The following is a 19,952-nucleotide window of genomic DNA, read 5'->3' as shown; positions in this document are numbered from 1 at the left end:
CCCTCCTCCCGCGTCTCCTGGTCTGGAGATGAGGCAGGAGGGGATGGGCCCACATGCAGCTGGGCACAGAGCAGAGAACCATAGGGTGGGCTGGGGGAAGCTCAGGAAGCTTCTGGAAGGACCTATGGTGCCTCCTGCCTGGCTGCCCCACAGCCAGTGGCATCGACGGACAGGACCCGAAGGGGTGGCCTGGGGGAAGGGGACGGGCTGGGGAGCAGGAGCCAGATGCCCAGAGGACACGGCCTCTGGGGTCGAGTCTGCCCTTGGGTCGCCCTGACTGGCCGCCCAGCAGGCCGCAAGCACCTGAGTCTGGCTTGGGGACGAAACAGGGCCGTGACTCCCGTCAGCAACAAGGACCGTGCGGGATCAGGGCGCGCACAACGCGGCGAGCGGACCTGACTCGTTCTCCGCAGACAACAAGTCCAGCTCCAGATGACCGCCTTCGGCCCGGACGCTGCCCAGGGCCCACTCCGGACGTGGCGCCGTGTCCCGAGAAAGTCAGTGGCACGGGCGCTGGGGCAAGGGCGGCCGTGCTGGCCGCCGAGAAACCCGTCAGACGTCTGTCCCTCTGCTCCGTGGCCGACCCCAGCCGTCCGCCCAGCCCCAGCTGACCGGCCTGGCGTCCCGCCGTCTGTCCCGCAGCTGTGAGTGGTGATGGCGGCGGCGAGCACGTGCTTCTGGGAGGACCACGCGGCCCCGATGACGATGCAGCGGCCGGCGGAGACGGAAGCAGGCTGGGTCCCAGGAGGCGTCCGTCGTGCTCCCAGCAGAGCAGCCCAACAGACGGTCCCCGCCGGGGCCCCCTCTCCTGCTGGGGCCCGGCCACGTCCCCGCCCCAAACACCGGCTGCCAGGGTTCGCAATCAGGCTTTAATGAGAATCTTCGGGGTCCTCCAGGCCCGACTCCCCGCCCGCCCCGGCTACGTCCTCTGGGGACTGTGTGCTGGGGAGGGGAGGGTCCATGCACGCTGATGAGAGCTGGGACTCTGCCGCCCGGACGGTGAGGCCCGAGACTTTACCGGATCCTGGTGAAGAGGTTGAGGACTGACACGGACTCCTGCGGGGCACACGGGAAGGGAGCGCTGAGCCGCAGCTCCCGGGCGGCCTCCCCGGTGATCGGGGGCCGCTCGGCCAGGCCACCGGGGCCGGGACCCCGGCAGCACCAGTGCGAGAAGGGACTTGTGCCTGGAGGGCGTGCGAGGCTTCGGGCCCGGGGAGCCTGTGGGCACCGCGTCCGGCACCCTGAGGCGTGTCGGGGAGTGAGGCTCTGAGCGCCTTGTGCCATGTGGCCTGGGCTGTGCGGCAGTGCAGGAGCAGAAAGGGGACTTGGAGACCAGAGCTGACAGGGTAAACGGGGCCGGCTGGGTGACTCGGGGGGGGGCCAGGACAGGCTGAGGGGACGCGCGTGGGGGACCAGAGCTGACAGGGTAAACGGGGCCGGCCGGGTGACTCGGGGGGGCCAGGACAGGCTGAGGGACGCGCGTGGGGGACCATGTAGCACACTGATACCGACCCACTTTACCTTTGTCGAACGGGTTTTGCTAAAGACGTTCCAGAACCGCAGGGTTTCGTCCCCAGCACCGGTGACTATGGCCTCTCCATCAGGGGACATGGCCTGTGGAAGCAGACAGACTCCCCCTTGGCCTTATGCCCCGCAGGCAGCCCTACTCGGACAGAGCTGCCGGGATGCAGCCGGGGGCCGGGGGGCGCGGTGGGGCAGGCCCCATGGAGGCCGCGGGCCCGTATGGGGAAGGCCCGAGGTGGCCCGGCAGAGCCACGGTCCAAGTGTCCTGGTGGGGACATGGCCGCCCCCCACCTGCCTCAAGGACACACTGCTCCGTACAATCGGACAAATGATACGTGGGTTTAAGCACAAAACGTTTTCTTCCGAAAAGAAAAAAAAAATCGTTTTTTTTTCACATGTGGAGAGAGAGATCCTTTCCCCGAGCCAGCGCGCATGGCGGTCCGGTGAAACGCTCAGGGTCCAGCGAGCGCCGGGACCGGTTACCGGCGGAGGCTCTCTGTGCGCATGTGTGGACGTGCAGCTGCGCGGAGGCAGGGCAGGGCTGCGGGAAGGCGGGGGCCGGGTGGTGGGACAACCTGACCGGGTAGACAGGAGGCCGCCCAGGCAGGGGGACACGAAGGCACGGGGCAGTGGCGTTCTTCCAGACCCGGGGTGGGGCACACTCACCAGGTACAGGACCCTGTAGGAGTGCCCGGTCAGCTTCGCCACCTGCGTCAGGGACGGGTACTTCCAGACCAGGATCTGGTTCTGCGAGTAGCCGTGCGTGCTCACCTGGGGGGGCAGAGAGGGTGCTGCCGGGACTCAGGCCCCCCTTCTGCGGCCCCGGGGCTCAGACGCGAGCGGTGTAGCGCACCCACCCCGGAGCCATCCCGGGCTTGCCGGGCAAGGCGCAGAGGCCGCGGGTGACGGCCCTTGCTCCCCGTGCTCTGGGGACGGCCGCACTGAGCCGTCTGAGCCGACTGAGCTCCCGGAGCCCTGGGCTCGGAAGCCGGAGGGGGTGCCGTACTCACTCACCAGCTCGTTGGCGTGCTTGGACCAGGCCAGGTTGCACACCTGCGAGCCCGTGTCGATGCACTGCAGCGGCTGCCCCGTGAGCGTGTTCCAGAAGCGGATGCAGCGGTCGGCCGTGCCGCCGCCGGACGCCAGCAGCCCGTGCTGGTGCGGGGACCAGGCGATGGCCTTCACGGCCGCCAGGTGCTCCGTGTACTGCTGCACCGGGCTCAGGCTCGAGTGGTTCCAGACCAGCAGCTGTGGAGGCAGCGGCCGTGAGGCCCCTGAGCTCCTCCCAGCACCCCCGCCCCGCCGGGGCAGCACCCGCCTCGCCGTTCCCTGCGGTGGAAGGCACAGCCTGAGGCCAGCAGGGCAGGGGCCGCTGGCACCTACCTTGTTGTCGTTGCCCCCCGAGGCGAGGAGCTGGTGGTCCGTGGACCACTTGAGTCCACACACCTCCTGCCGGTGGCCCTGCAGCCGCCGCTCGGCCTGCAGGGGCGGCGTCCGGATGTCCCTCTGCAGGATCATGCGGTCCCGGCTCCCAGATGACAGCTGGTCGGCGTTCCAGGCCAGTGCCCCTGTGGGCCGGGCAGAGGGCAAGGGAGGCTGAGGCCTGGCCCCCCAGGAATCACACCTGTCCCCCAGGGACCGGGTGGTTCCTCACCGACGCGGGCCGTGTGGCCCTCCAGCATGGACAGCTTCTTCCCTGCAGCAGCGTCCCAGATCTGCACAAAGCCCTTGTGCGTGCCGACGGCCACCAGGTTCCCCTAGGACCGATCACACGGGGAAGGGAGCAGGTGTCAGGCCCTCTCCCTGACAGGCAGCCCTGATTCTCCTCTCCCTCCGGGGGCTCGGTGCCACTTCCCTGCGAGTCCCTCTGGGCCAGCGCGATGGCCCTCCTCAGAACCCGCTGGGAAGTCGGCCGCACAAGTGCTCTAGCCAAACCACTAAGCCTCCGTGCGCTTCCGCGTGTGGATACCGCGCCAGCTGCGGGGGTCAGGGGGGCAGTCTGCAGGGAACCATGTCTGGCCTTGTATCTCTGGGGAGGAGTAACCATCTCGGCCAGGCTGGGGACAGGCAGGGGTGCCGAGGACATTCCCCAAGCTTAGACAAGTGACCGCCCAGCTGGGATCCAGCGCCTGTGGGTCTCTGAAGCCTCCGCAGCACTGCGCAGGGCCCCCGCCCACGAGACTGGGTCACATCTCCCCCGGGCCAGCCCTGTCTAGCCGGGGACCGGGATCGTGTACTGACCCGTTCAGACCAGCCCACGGACGTCACCGAGTCCCCTTCCACAGAGAGGTCGCAGAGCCGGGTCACCTGGGGGAGAGGGGAAGTGGCCGGTGTGAGCTGGCGCGCTGCCCGCCCAGCCTCCGAGGCCCGCCCCATCCGTTCCTCCCCGTCTGTCCCGCTCACTCGCTCCGGGACACCTCAGGCCCGCGCGCATGGGTGTCGGGGCTGAGAGTCAGGGCGCAAGAGGCCGCGCGCTGTGAGGGGACACACACCAGCATGGGGACGACGGTGTGCACGGAGCCTGGACCGGGGGGTGGGGCTGGGGTGCTCCGGTGACCAGGGTGCTGTGCGGCAGGTGCAGGCCGCAGGCTGCCCCGAGCACAGGGCAGCCCTTTCTGAAGTGGCTTCACGTGCCTCGTTTGGAACCCGCCTGCGTTTTATTCCCAAATCAGCCCGCCCCAAGTGCACCAGCTTCCCGCCCTGCAGGCCCTGAACCCCGGCACTATTTGGGCGGCTCCCCTCAGCGGGCCGGGCCAGCTCGGTCCCACCCGCCCCCGCGCCCGCCCCCGCCCCCATGCGCGCAGCGGGGCCACCTGGCTGGTGCAGGCGCTCCACAGGTACACGCAGGTGCCCAGCCCCACGCTGAGCACGTTGAGGGATGACCAGTCCACCAGGTTCAGGTAGAAGTCGTCCTGCAGCTCTGGGGCATCCAGGACCTTGAAGGGGATCTTGGAGATCTTGCGCGTGGGCTTCCGTGGCGACCGTAGCAGCTTCTGACTGCAAGAGAGAGAGCCCACCCTCGTGCTAAAGCAGCCGCCGTCTCCTCTCCCCTGCAGCCCTAGGTGCCCCCCTCCTGGCCCGACAGGGTCTTCTGCTCATCCGGCCCCGCTTTCTGCCGCCCGCGTGATCCCAAGGCTACGGGCGACCCAGCAGCCACCAGTCTCCCTGGGCTCTGACAGCCACGCCAGGCCCTCCACCCAGCACCTCCTCGGGAGCCTTCCCGGACTCCCCTGCTGGGCCCAAAGCCGCTGAGCCTGCAGAGCGTCCCCAGTGTGGGAGGCCCCCTGAGCCTCTCCCGCACCCTGAGCACAGGTCTCGGACCGACCCTGGCTCCCAGGCGGCGCCTGGCTGCCAGCCCAGCCCCATCCCAGCCATGTCCCTGCCCACACAGGCCCAGACTCACCTCTTGTTGCTGACTGGGGACAAGGAGTAGGGAGACACGTCATTGCCATCGTCGGGGCTGGCGCGCTTGGTGCTGAGGGAATACTGGAGGCGGGGTGGGGGGGCTGGTGAGCACAGCCTCAGCCCGAGCTCAGGGAGCTTCCGCCCGAAGCCCTGGGGCGCCCCACCCCGCGCTGCTGGAGACCGGGCAGGCGTGCGGGGTGCGCACGAAACCCGGACGAGCTCTGGGCAGAGGGATTCCGAAAAGCAAACCGGGCCTCAGGCCTGAGGCATTGTCTGGACAGTGACTTGCCTGTGTTAGCCTTCCCACTGTCCCCACGGCCACCAGCCCCCGGGCCATCTCTCAGGAGACCGAAGCCAGGCTCCTTCTAGTTCTGTGCCGGGGCCACCCTGAGGGTCGGGACCGCGCACCTGGCCCTGTCCCAGCGCTGCCTTCAGGGCAGCAAGAGAGCAAAGCCTCGACTCGTGGCGTGGGGCTATGTGTGTGCCCGGCTGAGCGCAGGAGGGGAGAGCGGGGGCGAGAGCGGGGGCTGAGCCAGGCGGCCCGGTGCGGTGCGGGCTGCCAGCGGGGAGAGGCCGCGGGCTCACCGTGAACAGGCCCTTCTTCTCGGGCGTGGACGGCTGCAGCCTGCGGTCCTCGGTCTGCGGGTCCTGCACCTTCTCGATGCCGGCTCCCAGCAGCTCGTTCTTCAGCAAGGCTGAGTAGGCCAGGCCGTCTGCGGACAGTGGGCTCCGTGAGGCTGCAGAGGGGCAGGCGGGGCGGGGGGGACGGATGTGGGGACAGAGGTGCGGGTGACCTGACTCCTGACCTTTGCCGTTGTCTGAGGTGGCATCCTTGGCTTTCCGGTTTTGGCTGGGGGACTTCTCGTTCTCCTGCGGGAGGAGGCAGGGCCAGCTGGAGTGGGCCTCCGGGGCCGCCGCTCCCCCCCGGCCCCCGCCCCGGCCGCCGCCCTCTGGGCAGCCCCTCACATTGATCCTGTGGAAATTCACGCTCCAGTTGGCACCGGCCCTGGAGGGGATGAAGCGGTCCCCGTGCTTGCTGGGAGAGGACACGGGAGAGTTGGCCGGCGTCAGGGTTCGCCGCATCTCTGTGACCTGCAAGGACGGCAGGTGGTGCAGGTGCCTCAGAGCCCGCCGCGTGCAGGGCCGAGGCCGGCCTCCCTGCCCTTGGCCTCTGGTCACCGAGCCAGGGCATCGGTTCTAGAAATCCAGGCGGCAGCGGCGAGCTAGTGAGCGAGCCACGTTCTTGGTCTGGCCTGCCTGTTCCAAGAGCGGCAGAGCGGGGGAGCGCCTGCACCGGCCACAGGGCTGTAAATGCTTCCCGGTCATCGCAGGCGGCGGGAAAGAGCACAGAGCAGACCAGGACCCTGGACCCCCTGTGCGCCAAGAGCCACTGCCCCGTCAGCGCCATCCCCCTCAGGCCAGAACGGTTCCCCACGGAACCCCGACCCTCACCAGACCCTCACCAGAGCTCGGCTCCTGGCAAACCGGTCCATCCCCCTTTCCCCATAAGGGATGTGCAGTGGGTTGAACCATGTCTCCCAAAAGGACTCGTAGAAGCTCTCACCCGGCCCTAGGATGTGACCTTACTCAGACACAGCATCTTCACAGGTGTAAGCCAGTTAAGATGGCCACACTGGAGTGGGACAGGCCCCAAATCCACGCCCTGTGTCCTAAGAGTCAGAGACGCTGACACACAGCGGAGGGGACAGGAAGACAGGGCAGAGCCGGGAGGGCTGGCCCTGAAACCAGGGGCTGTGGGCCACACCAGGAGTCCTAGGAAGGAATCCCCCGCAGGCCCCAGAAGGAGCGCAGCCCCGAGACACCAGGGGCTGAGGCCTAGACAGCCTGCGGAGCTCAGAGAGTGCAGAGAGGAGCAGCGAGCACCGCCTGCGACACGTCAGGAGCCCAGGACACAGGCAGCACAGCGGACCGGGTGGGGTATAGGGAAGAGGCACCCCCAAACGCCGCTGGCTTCCAGCAAATCAGGACCGGGCCCCCTCATGTATCACAGCTGTGCGCGGTCAGGCCAGCCCACAGGTCTGACACACTGGGCCCCTTGCCTCCCTCTCTGGAAACTGAGAGCACCCCCCCCCACCATCCCCCTCCTCAGCCCTGAGTGCAGCCCCACGAGAAGAGGGGTCTGGAAGCTGACGGTCCCCCTGGGCTCCAGCAGCAGGAAGGGCGCGGGAAGCCGGAGGAGGGGACTCCCTGGTGTGGCTGTGCCCCTCCCCCACCCCGCACCCCGTCCTCTGGCAGGTGGAGCCGGGGGCTCACCGCAGTCCCCGCCCCAAGCCCTGCGTGGAGCCAGGCCAGTGCCGGCCGGGGCGGGGCGCCAGGAACTCACGCAGGGCATGGTGTTCTCGTTCTGAACGACGATCTGCCGGAGGAGACGCCGCTCGTAGTCCTGGTCCATGGCGACAGAGGGCAGGCCCAGCCTGCCGGCCGAGGTCAGCTGGCCAAGGTCAGCCTGGGGCAGGAAGGGCAAAATCAGGATCAGCACCAACGGGCAGCAGCCCCTGCCACTGCCTGGTGGCCGCAGGGAACTCCGCGGTGACGGCCGGGACCCCCACCCCATGTAGGGCCTCCCTCCTAGGAACGGAGGTGGGGGCCTGGTGCACCCCACAGGCTATGGAGGCCACGGGGGCTGGGACGGGGAGGATCAGGGCTCCCCCGGGCCTTTGTCCTGGTTAGTGCAAGTCTCTCATCTGAACCTGGGCCACGGAGCTCGCCCCAGGGCCACCCCTCCAAGCCACGCAGCCCACCACGTCGCTTCCTGCTTCAGACCCTCTGAGGCCACAAGCTGCCCCCCGACCACACCCAGCCCTGAGATGCAGGGCTGAACAAGGGCTCAAGTGGTCCCAGCACGGGTTCCTCCCCGAACGGGGAAGCCTCTGCGTCCTAGAGCAAGACCGGGCCACAGTCCTCACCCTGACGGCCCGTGTGCACAGCGGCGGGCTCAGCAGCACCACGTGGCAGAGCTCACACCCACTTCCCGCTGCGCTCAGCTCCGCTCGCAAGGCTTCTCGGAAGAGGAGTGAGAAGAGATGAGGCAGCCAAGAATGTTCTAGAAGGAGGAGCACATGCAGGGAAGAAAGGGCTGAGCGCTGTCCAGCACAAGGGGGAGCAGGCAGCCACCTCTGGGAGAAGGGTGCTCCTCACCACCACCGGGCCATATACCAGGCCCCCTGCCAGGGGCTGCTTCCAGAAACCAATGCGGAACGTTTGCCAGCCGTGCCTCCCCTGGGGGCTCTGCAGAGCCTCGAGGCCGGAGCCAGGATGTGGGGGGACAGAGCCTGGCGCAGGGGCTGTTCAGCGGATGGCAGCTTCCTGTGGCGCGCCCGCTCTCCACCCCGGACTCCCTGAGCGCTCACAGTCACCGCCCCCCCCACTCCGGCTGCAGCCCTGGGGCCATGACAGGGAAGGACCAGTGAAAAGCAGAAGCCGGCCCCAAGTTCAAAGTTTATGAGTTCTGAAGCGTGGCGCCCTGCGGAGATCAACAGCTGCGTTTAAGAACAAAATCAGAGTAAGAGGCAACGTAAGACGGAGCGTCGGGGCGCCTGGGGGGCTCAGTGGGCTGAGCCTCTGCCTTCCGCTCAGGTCATGGTCTCAGGGTCCTGGGATTGAGCCCCACGTCAGGTTCACTCCACCCCCGCCTGCCTGTGATCTCTGTCAAATGAATAAACAAAGTCTTAAAAAAAACAAAACAAAAAACCACGTCGCGTCGGAACGGCTTTAAGCACACAGCTTTGCACCGTGGAGCACTCACGTCGTGCTGCGAACACCCTCCGCTCCAGAGGGAGCTCCAGAACCTTCTCGTCCTCCCAAACTGAGCCTCTGTCCCCACGAAGCACAGGCCCCACCCTGAGCCCACGAGCTTCTCTGTCTGTCTGTCACACACACACACACACACACACACACACGCACACACACACACACACACACACACACACACAGCCCGGGGACCCAGGAATTCCACTTCTAGGTATGTGCCCCGGAGGAAAGGCAGACCCCACACCGAGCCAAGCCCTCCAGCGTCCGCACTGGCATGACTCCGGACAGCCGAGGAGACAGGCTCCCCAGTGTCCACCCCCAGAGAAGGCTAAACCCAGTGCGGTCCCTCCACACGCTGGAAAGTCACTCGGCCTTGAAAACAAAGGGCAGTCTGACCCCTGCCACACCACGAGCGCACCTGAAGACCCCGCGCTCAGGGAGAGAAGCCAAGCCCGGGACCCATCCTGCAGGATCCCACTCACAGGGGCTCCCCAGAGGGTCCCGTCCACAGAGACAGAAGGCAGAGCAGAGACAGAGGGGGAGGGCAGACCAGAGAGAACACCTGCCCTTGCAAAGACACCTGAGGGTGGCCGGGTGGCTCAGTTAAGCATCTGCTTCGGCTCAGGTCATGATCCCGGGGTCAGGGGATCAAGTCCTGTCTGTGTCGGGCGCCCTGCTCAGTGGGGAGCCTGCTTCTCCTTCTCCTGCTGCCCCTCCCTCTGCTTATTCTCTTGCTCGCTCTCAAACAAAATCTTCCAACAAAGATACCGAAGGAGAGTACTAGCTTCGTGTCACCTGGGAAGGGACAGACCTGGGGGTCCACCACTCACACCTCTGCGACTGTGGCCACGCGAGATACTCAGGCCAACCTGCCTGAGCCCCACTTTCGACATTCCCCAAATGGCCTCTCTGTGGGTTCCCGGGCCTGTGGTGGAGAGACCGGGTACAGCACGTGGCTGAGGGACCAGCATGAGCCCACCGAGTCCTTGACCCTCACCTGCCGAGAAGGAACACAGAGCGCTGGCCTGGCGCGGTCCGGGCCCAAAGCCGGACACTCAGCCCAGAACAAACAGCTGGATTCGACTCGGAGGAACAGGCGTGCGGCCACTAGTCGCCACAGTGTGCCCCACACCGTGCCCCACGTTCACATGCACGTGAACCCACGATGGCTGAGCCAGGGCAGCAAGGCCCTGGGTCACGTAGGGGTATGGACAGGGGCTCCTGCCCAGAGGCCTGACGAGGGTGCCCACCTGGGGTTCCCCTGAGCTCCCCCAGCCCCGTCATCCCCACAGGGCCATACAGCAGGCCTCCTGCTTTGTGAGTGAAGCGGGGTTGAGGCCCTCCCTCTGCGGTATACCTAGGGGAGCAGCCACCCCCTTCCTGGCAATCGGCCCCCACCCTGCATGGACACCGTATGCCCCGGCAGAGGTACCCCGACTGGTTCGGCTCATTTGTCACAGAGCGGAGTCCAGAAGTGGGCTGTGTCCCTCTAGCCTCCCTCACTTCTCTGGGGGCGGGGCCCCTTCCCATCCAGCTCCCAGTCCGCCCACTGGCCCGCCCCAGGATGAACCCCGTGTGTCGTCACCACAGGGACCACTCCTGGGCCGTGTGGCCACAGAGTTTGCGTCCAGACTGGAGATGCCCACTGAGAGGACGGGGGTTCCCCCGGGGTGAGCCTGGGCCACAGGCAAACCAGGGCTGAGCTCCAGGAGGCCAGCGACCGGTGTGAGAACCAAGACTCCCCCGGGGGGTTGTGGCAGGGAAGGGAGAGGACAGGGACACAAAGAGCAGCGACCATGGCTCCGTTCTGCTAAGTTCTACCATCCTGGGTACTCTGCCAGGGTCGGGCCAGTCAGCTGTCCTCTCCACCGCACAGATGAGGACACGAGGCTCAGAGAGGCAGCTGACGTCCCCGGCCCACCGGGTGCAGAGTCAACCCTGGCCCGCCCTGACTGGAGCCGCTTGCCACCGCCCAGGCAGTGAGCCCTGGGGGGGCCGGTGAAGGCATGTTCAGTCCCAATGCTCAAGAGATGTCCCTCCTCTGCTCTCCCCAAGCAGGGCTGCTCAGGGATGGTGCGGCTCTGGGGGGCACGAGGGACCTCAGCAATGGTCACCCTGTGGGCTACGGGGCTCTAAACCTCTCAGCCCAAGTGCACTTGCTTCTGATGGAAACCAGAGCCCCGGATTCACAGAGCAAGGCCACCACGCTTGTGTCCCCAGGTGACTCCCGGTGAAGCCGGCGAGGCTGATGCGTTGCACGGACGGCAGGGCCCAAGAGAAACCAAAAGTGTCCGCAAGACGAGACAAACCACAGATGGTTTTATTTAAAAAGACGAGACAAGCGGGGGGTGGGGGGATACGATACCGGCCAGCCATGGGAGGTGGCAGGCGCGCCCACGCCCACCCCGGCACGGCTGGAAGGCAGCAGGTCTCCAGCGCCGAGCCCGGCGCCCCCAGGCCAGCTGACACCCCCGGCCGCCCCCGTGAACGGAGCAGGCAGGCACATGCGCTCCTGGCAGGAGCTGAAACCCGACTTCCAAGGAAGGCAATCTGGCAGTCGCCTTCCAAATGTAAAACGCACATCCTCTCCGACGCGGCGTCTCTGCTTCTAAGAATCCTCCCGTAATAGCCCCGCGCGCGCAAAGCCACGTGTACGAGGACGCTCATGCAGGCTGCGTGTGGAGCAGAAGGCGAAGGCCGACGCAGTGGCGTGAGGCTCCTGTCCCCACCGGGGGCACAGGGCAGCGGCCGGGGCAGCGGGAGGGCCAGCGGGCCCCATGCACGTGAGTGCAGCTCCGAGCCGACAAGCTGCTTTCGGAGGGAGAAGCCAGCGGCACGGGTCAGCGCGCGGAGAGGAACAGGGGCGGGGGGACGGGAGAGGAAGGAGCCGTGCTTCCCCGGGCAAGTTCACGCTTCTTGGATTCCCGCTGCGGCCCAGGGGCGGGGCACGGCTGCCAGGGCACCCCACGTTCGGCGCCTTCACCGCACACTTGAGAACTTCCTAAGGGAACACCGGAGAGCCCACGGCGACTCGTGTTAGCGAGCAGTCCGGAGCACGGACTGTCCATAGGCTGCAGCGGAAAGGGCCTCCCGCCCCCCCAGGCCGAGCCCAAGACGGAGCCGGAAGGCAGCAGTGAGCGCCCCCTGACCGGCAGGCTGGCGTCCAGGTCACGTGAGGGGGGCCGGAGTCCTTGGCTGCTCGCTGCCACTGTCCCCTCCACTGGGTGCTGCACTGGCGGACGTGGCCTCCCACCAAGCCAAGCCTTAAGAGGGGGTCTCGTCTCGTCTTCTTCCAACGTGGCCCCCAGGATGAGGAGCCAGGAGACCCACAGGCCACTGCCTCAGACAAGCTTCCAGCCCCAAGCCCGCTCTTCTGGGAGACGGGCAGCATCCCAGTCACCGCGGAGGACAATGATGAGGTCCCCACGCAGAGAAAGCTAGGCCTGCACGGGTCAGAGGTCACGGAGCACCCAGGGCTGCCCTCCCGCGCACTGGCCGTGTTCCGCTCCTCGCCCGCCCAGGGCCCCGATGCCCCCCGTGGGCACGGAGCGGGGCCCAGCTCCTCTGCAGCCCCCTGCTAGCGCCGACCTCTCCCGGCCCCGCCGTGCGCCGCTCACACGGCTTCTGCCCACCGAGCGCTCAGCAAAGATGCTCTCACTCCGGGTACCACTCAGTGGCTCTCGCCAGGGCCATCCGGCCCCTCAGGGGACACTGGGCGGTGTCTGGGGACGTGTGTGGTTGTCATGACTGGGGTGCTCCTGGCACTGAGGGGTGGGGTCCGGGGCCGCAGCTCAGCCCCCCACAGTGCCGGGAACATCCCCCCACTGAGCGGGTCTGGCCAAAATGTTCCCAGTGCCGCGGGGCAGACCCTCTGGAGGCCAGCAGATGAGGGAGGCGACGGAACACAGGGCTGGGCCCGGTGTGAGCGAGGACCAATGACGCAGCGCACGCCGCCTCCCAGATCGCATCCCAGGCCCCTGGAGTGGGGGTGCGCCTGCGGGGGCACGGACATGCGACGGTCTCCCCTACGGTCTCCCCTCCAGGCCCAGGGGCAGCACAGCGCACGCCGCAGCTCCTCCCAAGTTCGCGCTGGGCCCGGGACCTCCGGGACGGAGCACGCTGCTTCCAGGAGTGCTCACCAAATTTCAAGTCCTACAAGGTCCTGCTCATCTCGAAAAACCAGTCCCTCCCGGTTCCGACGTTGTAAAGCTTCCCAGGAAAGCCAAAGGGAGGAAACGTGCCCGCAACAGGGCTCTCGTGACTCGGTGTCTCGAGGGTGAGGACGGCCTGGATGTGGCCGCCTAGGAAACGGTTTACACCAAGGCCCTCCCCGTTGTGACGACCACAGAGGTCCCGGACACCATGCGGCGTCCCCCAGCAGAACCGTGCTGGGTGAGGGTAGGTCCAGCTTCTGCGGGGGACGCTGTACGTGCCAGCGGGTGGAGGTCGGGGGCAGCTGCTACCCACACGGTCCGGAGGAGCCTGCGGATACCAGCTGCCCCCTCCCGTGTGCGCCCAGGCTCCCAGGTGAACCTGGCCCCATGGGACAAGGACAGCAGCAGGCAGCGTCGTTCCAGGTCCCGTACTCGCGTCTGCCCCCAGGGGCAACGCCATCGCGCTCTCACGCAGGAGGAAGCTGCGGGGATCCTCCCGGGAAATCCAGCTCTGGCACCCACGCTGCCCCTCCTGCCCGCGGCCGCTCAGATCATGACGCTCCCTCCGGTGGGAGGGTCCCCAAGCCCCAGCACCCGAGTGACCAGCCACCTAAGACCGAAGGCCTGCTCTGGAGTGGGGCGTCATGTCACATGGTCGGTTCTGGGGGGAACCATACACCCGTGAGAACTATGCTCGTACACGGCTGGGGGCTCCCTGGGCACCGTCACCCGGGGCACGGGTCTCCGCGGGGCCCCTGGCATCTCCAGCACGCGCGCCCATCCAGAGGCCCTCAGGCGGGGGCTGCAGGAGACCCGGGGGAGGCCTGTACTCCGGGACCACCTCACGCGCAGCCCTTTCCTCCTGAGGAAGAGGAGGCGTCCTGCCGGGCCCTGGGCGTGTTCTTCTCAGCCATCCTCTAAGACGCTGGGGAAGTACCACACGGGCAGACCCAACAAGAAAAGGGGGAGTTGCCCAAGATTCTGCTCACGTGGGAACCTCTGGCTTTGCTGCTTCGGCCTTGGCTCAGCCCCACCCCCCGCCACAGTCAACCAAACACCCCACGGTCCTGGAAAGGTCTACCGGAGAAAGGGGCGGCTTCAGAGGAGGACACCCCTGGCCTGGAGTCCCGCTTCCGCGCCCACTGGCCCGGCAGCCCTGGGCGAGCAACAGGAGACGCCGCCTTCGCAGCTACCAAACTGGGTCTGACCCAGAGGAGAGGCTGAAGTGGCGGCGGGCCCCGTGCGCTCAGGGACAGGTGCAGCAGACTCCAGCCGGGCCTGCTCCCTGCCCCTCCGTCCACAGCGGGGGGCTGGGGGGGCTGCATGGAGCTCCTCGCCGCCCCCCACCAGGGCCTGCCCCTGCCCCAGAGGAGGAAAGACTCTGGTCAGTAAAAGACGGGGCTCCGAGGCAGGCGGCCTGGTCGTGGTCCCCAGACATGGACTAGATCACATGCTCCCTGGCTGCCAAGAGCTGGGGCACAGAACCGGGACTTCAGACCAGGAACCCCCGCCCCCCACCGCGGAAGGAGAGCGATATGCTAGAGGTCCCTCCCCTTGCGCTACAGCAGAAGGCAGGCCTGGGAGAGCTGGAATCAAAAGGGACCGCGCCTGACACAGGACAGGGAGATGATACACCTCCCCTCGGGGCCGGTATGAATCAGCACGAGGGTCAAGTTATTTCTGGGGAGGCCCGGGGGCCCCTGAGGAGCACGTCCCAGCATGCCTGACCTCCCTCTGTGCAGACAGGCCCCGGGGCTCATCAGCAGTCCTGCGCCCCAGGCCTGGCGGGCTTTCTGGACCAAAGGCTCCCCTTTCTAGCCCGCGACAATGGCCCCAGGAGACATGGCCAGCTCCCCAGGAGAGCACAGCTGCGAAGCCCCAGAAATGTGCCCAAGGTGAGGCCGCTCGTCTCCCAGCTCTCGGCGTAGCAAGGCGCCCATTCTCCAGTAAGACGGGGTGAGACATCCAGCCCCCGAGGGCATTAGGGCCACACCAGGGCAGAGGACGCAACCCGCCCTCCCCCACAAAGGAAGGATGACTGGGCAACACCCCGAGCGATGTGTGCTCGTTTGTGTTTGCAGCTATGGCTTATGTCCCAGGGCCTGATCACAGGCTGGGCAGGCCTTCAAGGGGTTCAGGGCGAGCCCCCTCACAGGTAGCCTTGAGCATCACAAAGTGCTTCCTCAATTACGTCTCTCCATGGATCCCATCTCTGGGTCCCAGGTGGGGGCAGATGAGAACCCTGAATCCTAGCACGTTTAGGGCAAGGACAGCCAATCCCACCTGCTGGCACTGGGACCACGTCACTCTCTGGAGGGGCCATCGTGGACACGGCCGGGGGCTGAGCAGCATCCCTGGCCCCCACCCCCAACGCCAGAACACCCACCCACACGCACAAATATCCCCAGACACGGCCCGCAGCCAACTCCGAGCCCTCGGGACTCCTCAGGGGGGAGAGCGGTTTCTCTCAGGCCCGAGACACCAGCGCTGACCTGTCTCTTACCGTTCAGCCCCCCAGAAGTGCAGACAGACAGACAGCTCCCAGCAGCCCCCTGCCCTTGCCCCCTCAGCCTCCCCCGGCGCCACCTCCGCCCCAGCCCGCCTCTGCGTCTTTCTCCTTCTTGTAGGGCCCCGTGCAAATACAGCCGGACCCTTCCCGCACAAACCCACCGTTCCTTCCTCTGCGCAGAGCACGAGCGAAAAGGCACGGGATCTGGAAAGAGCAGTTGCTGTCCTAGAGAACCACACAGGGGCTCGGGGAGGCTGGGCGTGAGGACAAGCTGGGGCAGGAAGAGGGACGGGGAGGCCGGAAGAGCGCTGTCCTGGGCCAAGTCCTGGGGCGGACGGCGGGACAGGGGGACCGGGAGTGGCAGGAGTTGTGCCTCTAGGCACCGAAGGTGGCGTCCCGCGGAGACTGGGCAGAGCACCGGGGAGCAGGGGGACCGAGGGGACCAGACTGCGCCTGCCCAGGCCAGGTGAGGAAGCGGGCGGTCCCGAGAGGACGGGGGGATGGAGATGAGGGCCCACGTGAGGCCAGGGCGGGAAAGGTTCAAGGGAAGGGTGACCTCTCCTGGGCTAACTCAGCCCGGACGCCTGCAGGACACTCAGACGACACCTGCACTGGCCGCGTGGGCCTGGAGCCCCCGAGCCAGCCTTGGCCCCAGCAGCAAATGCGGACAGGAAGTGAAGTGTGCTCGCCAAGAGGGCGTGCAGAGAGCAGAGCCGCGTCTGAGTTCAGATCACACACGAGGGTCACCACGCGGGAACCTGTGCTCAACTGTTTGCAGCGGCTCTGGTGCCCACGGGAGAAAGATGGTGACAGCCCAAGCGTCCGCCACCCGGGGAGGAGACACACGCGTGTCCCCCACGCGCGGGAGTGTCCGGCGGCCGCCAGCAGCAGCGAGGCCCCCACGCGCTGCCCCGGGAAGAGACCCCGAGCTCACGGCGCTCAGGGAGGGACCCAGACACAGACAGCCACACGGGGTGTGAGTCCACGCGTGTGACACGCCCAGACCAGACTCAGCCTGACAGAAACTGGGGCAGTGGTTGCTGGGGCTGGGGAGGGTGCAGGACTGATGGGTAAAGGGAAGAAGCTTTGTTCAGAGCGATGAGAACGTTCTGGAATTAAAGGGATAGACGCAAAAGCTGAAAAGCGCTGCGCTGTGTACTTTAAATCGGGAAATCGCGTGGCATGGCAATTCTACCCGAATCGACCCGTTACCAACAAAGATTCAGCAAATAAGGAAAAGCAGGGCCAGTAAAGGAGGCTGCTCGCTGGCGGGGTGGTGTGGGAAGCCAGCGGAGAGTGGAACCCACAGTCCACTTTTCGGGGGCCGGGGGCCGTCCGTTCGGCACGACAGTCGAGGATTAAACCAGCTGCGCCTGTGGGGATGCGCCGTGCGCCTGTTCCGGTCTCAAGCGAGGAAGCCACAGTAGGAGAAAGCAGTCGTGCCGAGGACACAAGGATGCACGGCGGATGGGGGCACGAGTGTCCGGAGCGCTAGCGCCGCACGAGAAGGAGCTCTGCGAGCGAGCCCCGGTGCTCACAGAAGGAAGCAGCTGCAGGACGCGCCCAGCTCCAAACCGCCTGCCACCTGCGGCCGCTCTGCCCCCACCAAAGCTCGGGCAGGTGGAGTGAGAGGTGGCCAGGGTGGTGACCAGTGGCCCTGACAAGGGGGAGGCTACTGCGGCCTGCGGTGGATCAGACACTGGATGGTGGAAGCTTCGGGACAGAAGAGGGGCAGCCCAATGCTCCTTCCCAAGCTCTGAAGGCCCCCTGCTCCCTGTGCCAACTCCCAGGATGGCCCAGGTGGACCCTACCCTCTGGCTGTCCTCGCCCGTTAGCTCCCACTCCTGCCAGTGTTCTCGAGCTGCAGGCTTACGGGGCACTGAGCAGGCTCTGGGGACAGAGTCCCTGCCCTCACAGGGCTCTCGGGCTCCACTCCAGTCCCTCCACACGGCTACTACTTGGGGACATTCTGAGCACTGCACCGCGGGGCGGGGCAGCCGCATCCCTGACCCCACCCACCCGATGCCAGGAGCACCCGCAGTCGTGATCACCACCGATGTGCCCAGACAGCACCCACGTCTCCAGCTGAGGACCTCTGCTCTGGAAGAGAGTGATGACGGTAGTGCCATTTCACGGGTTCCTAAAAGACCAAGCCCCTTGATCTTGACGTCTGACCCGAAGGTCCAGGATCCGCCCTCCAAAGAGAACCATCTGGGACCCTCTCACCCTGCTCAGTGCTACCAAGCCAAAGGTCCCTGCAACCAGCCCCACTCTGGTCCCCAAACCCGCCAGGCCAGAGGCCCCAACAAGCAGTACTGGGAAACTTTGCTGAAACAGTGGAGGCAGACCAGCTTCTGGAAACTCCTCGCCTCCCCATCTGCTTCGGGGCAATTCTCTCCTAGCCCCAACAGCCACTGCCACCGGCGGGGCCATGGGGGTCTGAGATTTCCCCCGGAAAACAGTCACGGGGGGTGGGGGGGGTGCTCCAAAACGGCCAGCACGGCTCGCTCCCTGGACACTGCCCACCATCCAGCAAAGCACCCGTCCTTTGAACCAAGAGCTGTCAAGGGCCAGAAGCCCGGTTTTCAGAGGGGGAGAGCCCAGACTCAACGAAACCGTCCTGGAACAGTGGAACCTTGTTCCCTTGGCAAGTGCCCCTAACAGCCAGCACACCTGCCTGCTCTGGGGCCTGGAAGACACGGCGGTCCAGTGGTTTCTGTTCCAACAGAAGGGGCGCGTGACCTCCCAGGCTGAGACGGCCCACGAGAAATCCTGTTCTAGGGGACAGTGCACACTCTGGGGACTGTCCCCAGAAGATCTCATCAGCCTCTAGTGTGCAAACCGCCCCCCATCGTCCGCCAGGAGAGACCACCCAACCTCCTGCGTTTCGAAGACCCCCTCACCTGCCCCCGATCTGGGGTGGGGGGGGGCAGCTGCGTCTGCTGGCACGGACTGGTTTTCTTTTGGTAAATCCTCCCCATCTCAAGCATAGTAAGAAGTTGGGGGGGGCGAGGGCGTGGTGCAGCCTCACCAGCGGGAGAGGCATGAGGTCATCACTCTGTGGACTGGAGTGAAGGGGGGCTAGTTCCCAGCATGACAGGCGCCTGAAAGAGGGGCGGATTTCGCGGGGAAAAGAACAGGGAAGAACAAAACAGGTCTAGGCTAGACAGCTGCAGAGCGGAGGGTCTCTTTGGGCTGGGGGCCAGTCTAGACAGTGCAGACCCAGCGGGTGGGGGAGCACGGCTGAGATGGGGAGAAGCAGTCCACCCCTGGGGGCTCCCGCGGGCCGTGGGGGGGCTTCCAGGAAGAGGCGGGATGTTGCGGGGCAGGCGGGTGGCCGGGCAGAGCCAGGCCCTGTCCCAGTCTGGTGGGGTCAGGGCCCACACGGAGAGCTGGACACCGGCGGCCGGCAGCTGGAAAGGGTCAAGCCGGGAGGCGGGGGGAGCAGAAGGCCGTGGGGGTGGGAGCGAGGGGATCACGGATGCGCCCCAATGGCAATGCCCAAGTGCTTCTGGGTGCAGGAACCCGGAGGGGCGCCCACACGGTCTACTTGCTCGGGGGCCTGGTTCGAGCCCCGCCGCGCCGTGACAGCCATGGGGGGCAGGCTCGGCCGCGTAGGGCCTGCGCCGGGAGGGCCCCAATTTGGAAGGCGAGCTCGAGAGGCCAGAGATGAGGCGCCGAGCTGGGAGGCGGTCGGCTCGGGCCCCCGTGTCCAGAGGACCGCGGACGCGAGCCGCGGCGCAGGTCTCGGGCGGCCGGTGGCTCGGGCTGGGGCGCTCACGCAGGGCCGGGTTTGGGGGTGAAGACGGGAGGGAGGTGCGGAGGTCACCCCGGGCCTAGCTCGGCAGGGGGGCTGGCCGGCTCCCTTTGGGGCCCGAGCGTGGGGGTCGCCAGCCCGGTGTCCGGCGGTGGGAAGGCCCGCGCCGCCGTCAGGCCCCGGCCCGGCTCGGGGGGTCGCGACTCGGGCCCGGGGGGCGGGTCCCCAGACCCCGCCGCCTCACCTGGCTCGCTCCGGTCGCCCGCTGGCTGCGCCGACCCCGCTTCTCCCGGCGCCGCGCCGCACAGGCCTCAGGCGCCCGCAGCTCCACTGGTCCGGCCGCGGCCGCCGCGGACGGGACCCCGGGCTCCGCGCTCCTTAATATGGCGGCGGTCGCTGTTCCTCGGCCTCCCGGAGCCCTCCTCCGCCGCGCGCGCTCCCGCGGCCAGCCACGCCCCCGCGCCGGCGCGCTGCGTGCGGCCGCCCCGCCCCGCCCCCGCGCGCCCGGGCCTCCCGCCGGGGCCGCGCCCCGCCCCGCCCACCCTGCACGACTGCGCCTGCGCGCGTCGGGCATCTCGGGAGGACGTGACGTCGCCCGTGATTCGAATCAATACAGGAAGCGCGGCGACACGCGTTGCCACGGGCGACCGAGGCCCGCGGGGTCCCCGGGGGCGGGCGGAGCCCGTTGCGTGGGATCTGCGGAAATGGCTCCGCTTGGTTGAGGACGTGGTTCTCGCAGGGGACGGTGCCAGGCCCGGGTCGTCAAGGGCGGGCCCGCACCCCGTGAGGGCAGTGACGCTGCGTGGTCAGGCGCGGGTGCGCGCAGCGGCCG

At 67.1% G+C, this 19,952-nt stretch overlaps 1 protein-coding gene across 4 annotated transcripts; it reads right to left on the bottom strand.

Moving 5' to 3' along the window:
* Nucleotides 1-855: 855 nt before the first annotated feature.
* On the bottom strand, nucleotides 856-19,556 carry FZR1 (fizzy and cell division cycle 20 related 1). 4 transcript variants are annotated; one of them, XM_045990790.1, is made up of 15 exons: nucleotides 19,365-19,556; nucleotides 7,857-7,993; nucleotides 7,274-7,396; nucleotides 5,896-6,021; nucleotides 5,736-5,799; nucleotides 5,515-5,642; nucleotides 4,928-5,010; nucleotides 4,338-4,521; nucleotides 3,766-3,831; nucleotides 3,179-3,281; nucleotides 2,908-3,092; nucleotides 2,539-2,772; nucleotides 2,191-2,295; nucleotides 1,513-1,614; nucleotides 856-1,056 (listed from the first exon to the last, which is right to left on the bottom strand). In XM_045990790.1, exons 3-15 carry the CDS (start codon nucleotides 7,340-7,342, stop codon nucleotides 1,015-1,017), a joined length of 1,491 nt encoding a protein of 496 aa, XP_045846746.1. In that variant the 5' UTR covers nucleotides 7,343-7,396; nucleotides 7,857-7,993; nucleotides 19,365-19,556; the 3' UTR covers nucleotides 856-1,014. The 4 variants fall into 4 exon arrangements, with proteins under 4 accessions (XP_045846746.1, XP_045846749.1, XP_045846747.1 ...); XM_045990793.1 differs by having other exon boundaries at nucleotides 1,522-1,614; XM_045990791.1 differs by having other exon boundaries at nucleotides 7,857-7,948.
* Between the last annotated feature and the right edge of the window lie 396 nt (nucleotides 19,557-19,952).

This window comes from Meles meles, chromosome 20 (genome assembly GCF_922984935.1).
Source record: "Meles meles chromosome 20, mMelMel3.1 paternal haplotype, whole genome shotgun sequence".
Lineage (NCBI taxonomy): Eukaryota > Metazoa > Chordata > Mammalia > Carnivora > Mustelidae > Meles > Meles meles.
Note: the sequence above shows the minus strand (reverse complement) of the source record. Positions and strands in the feature narration are given on the sequence as shown.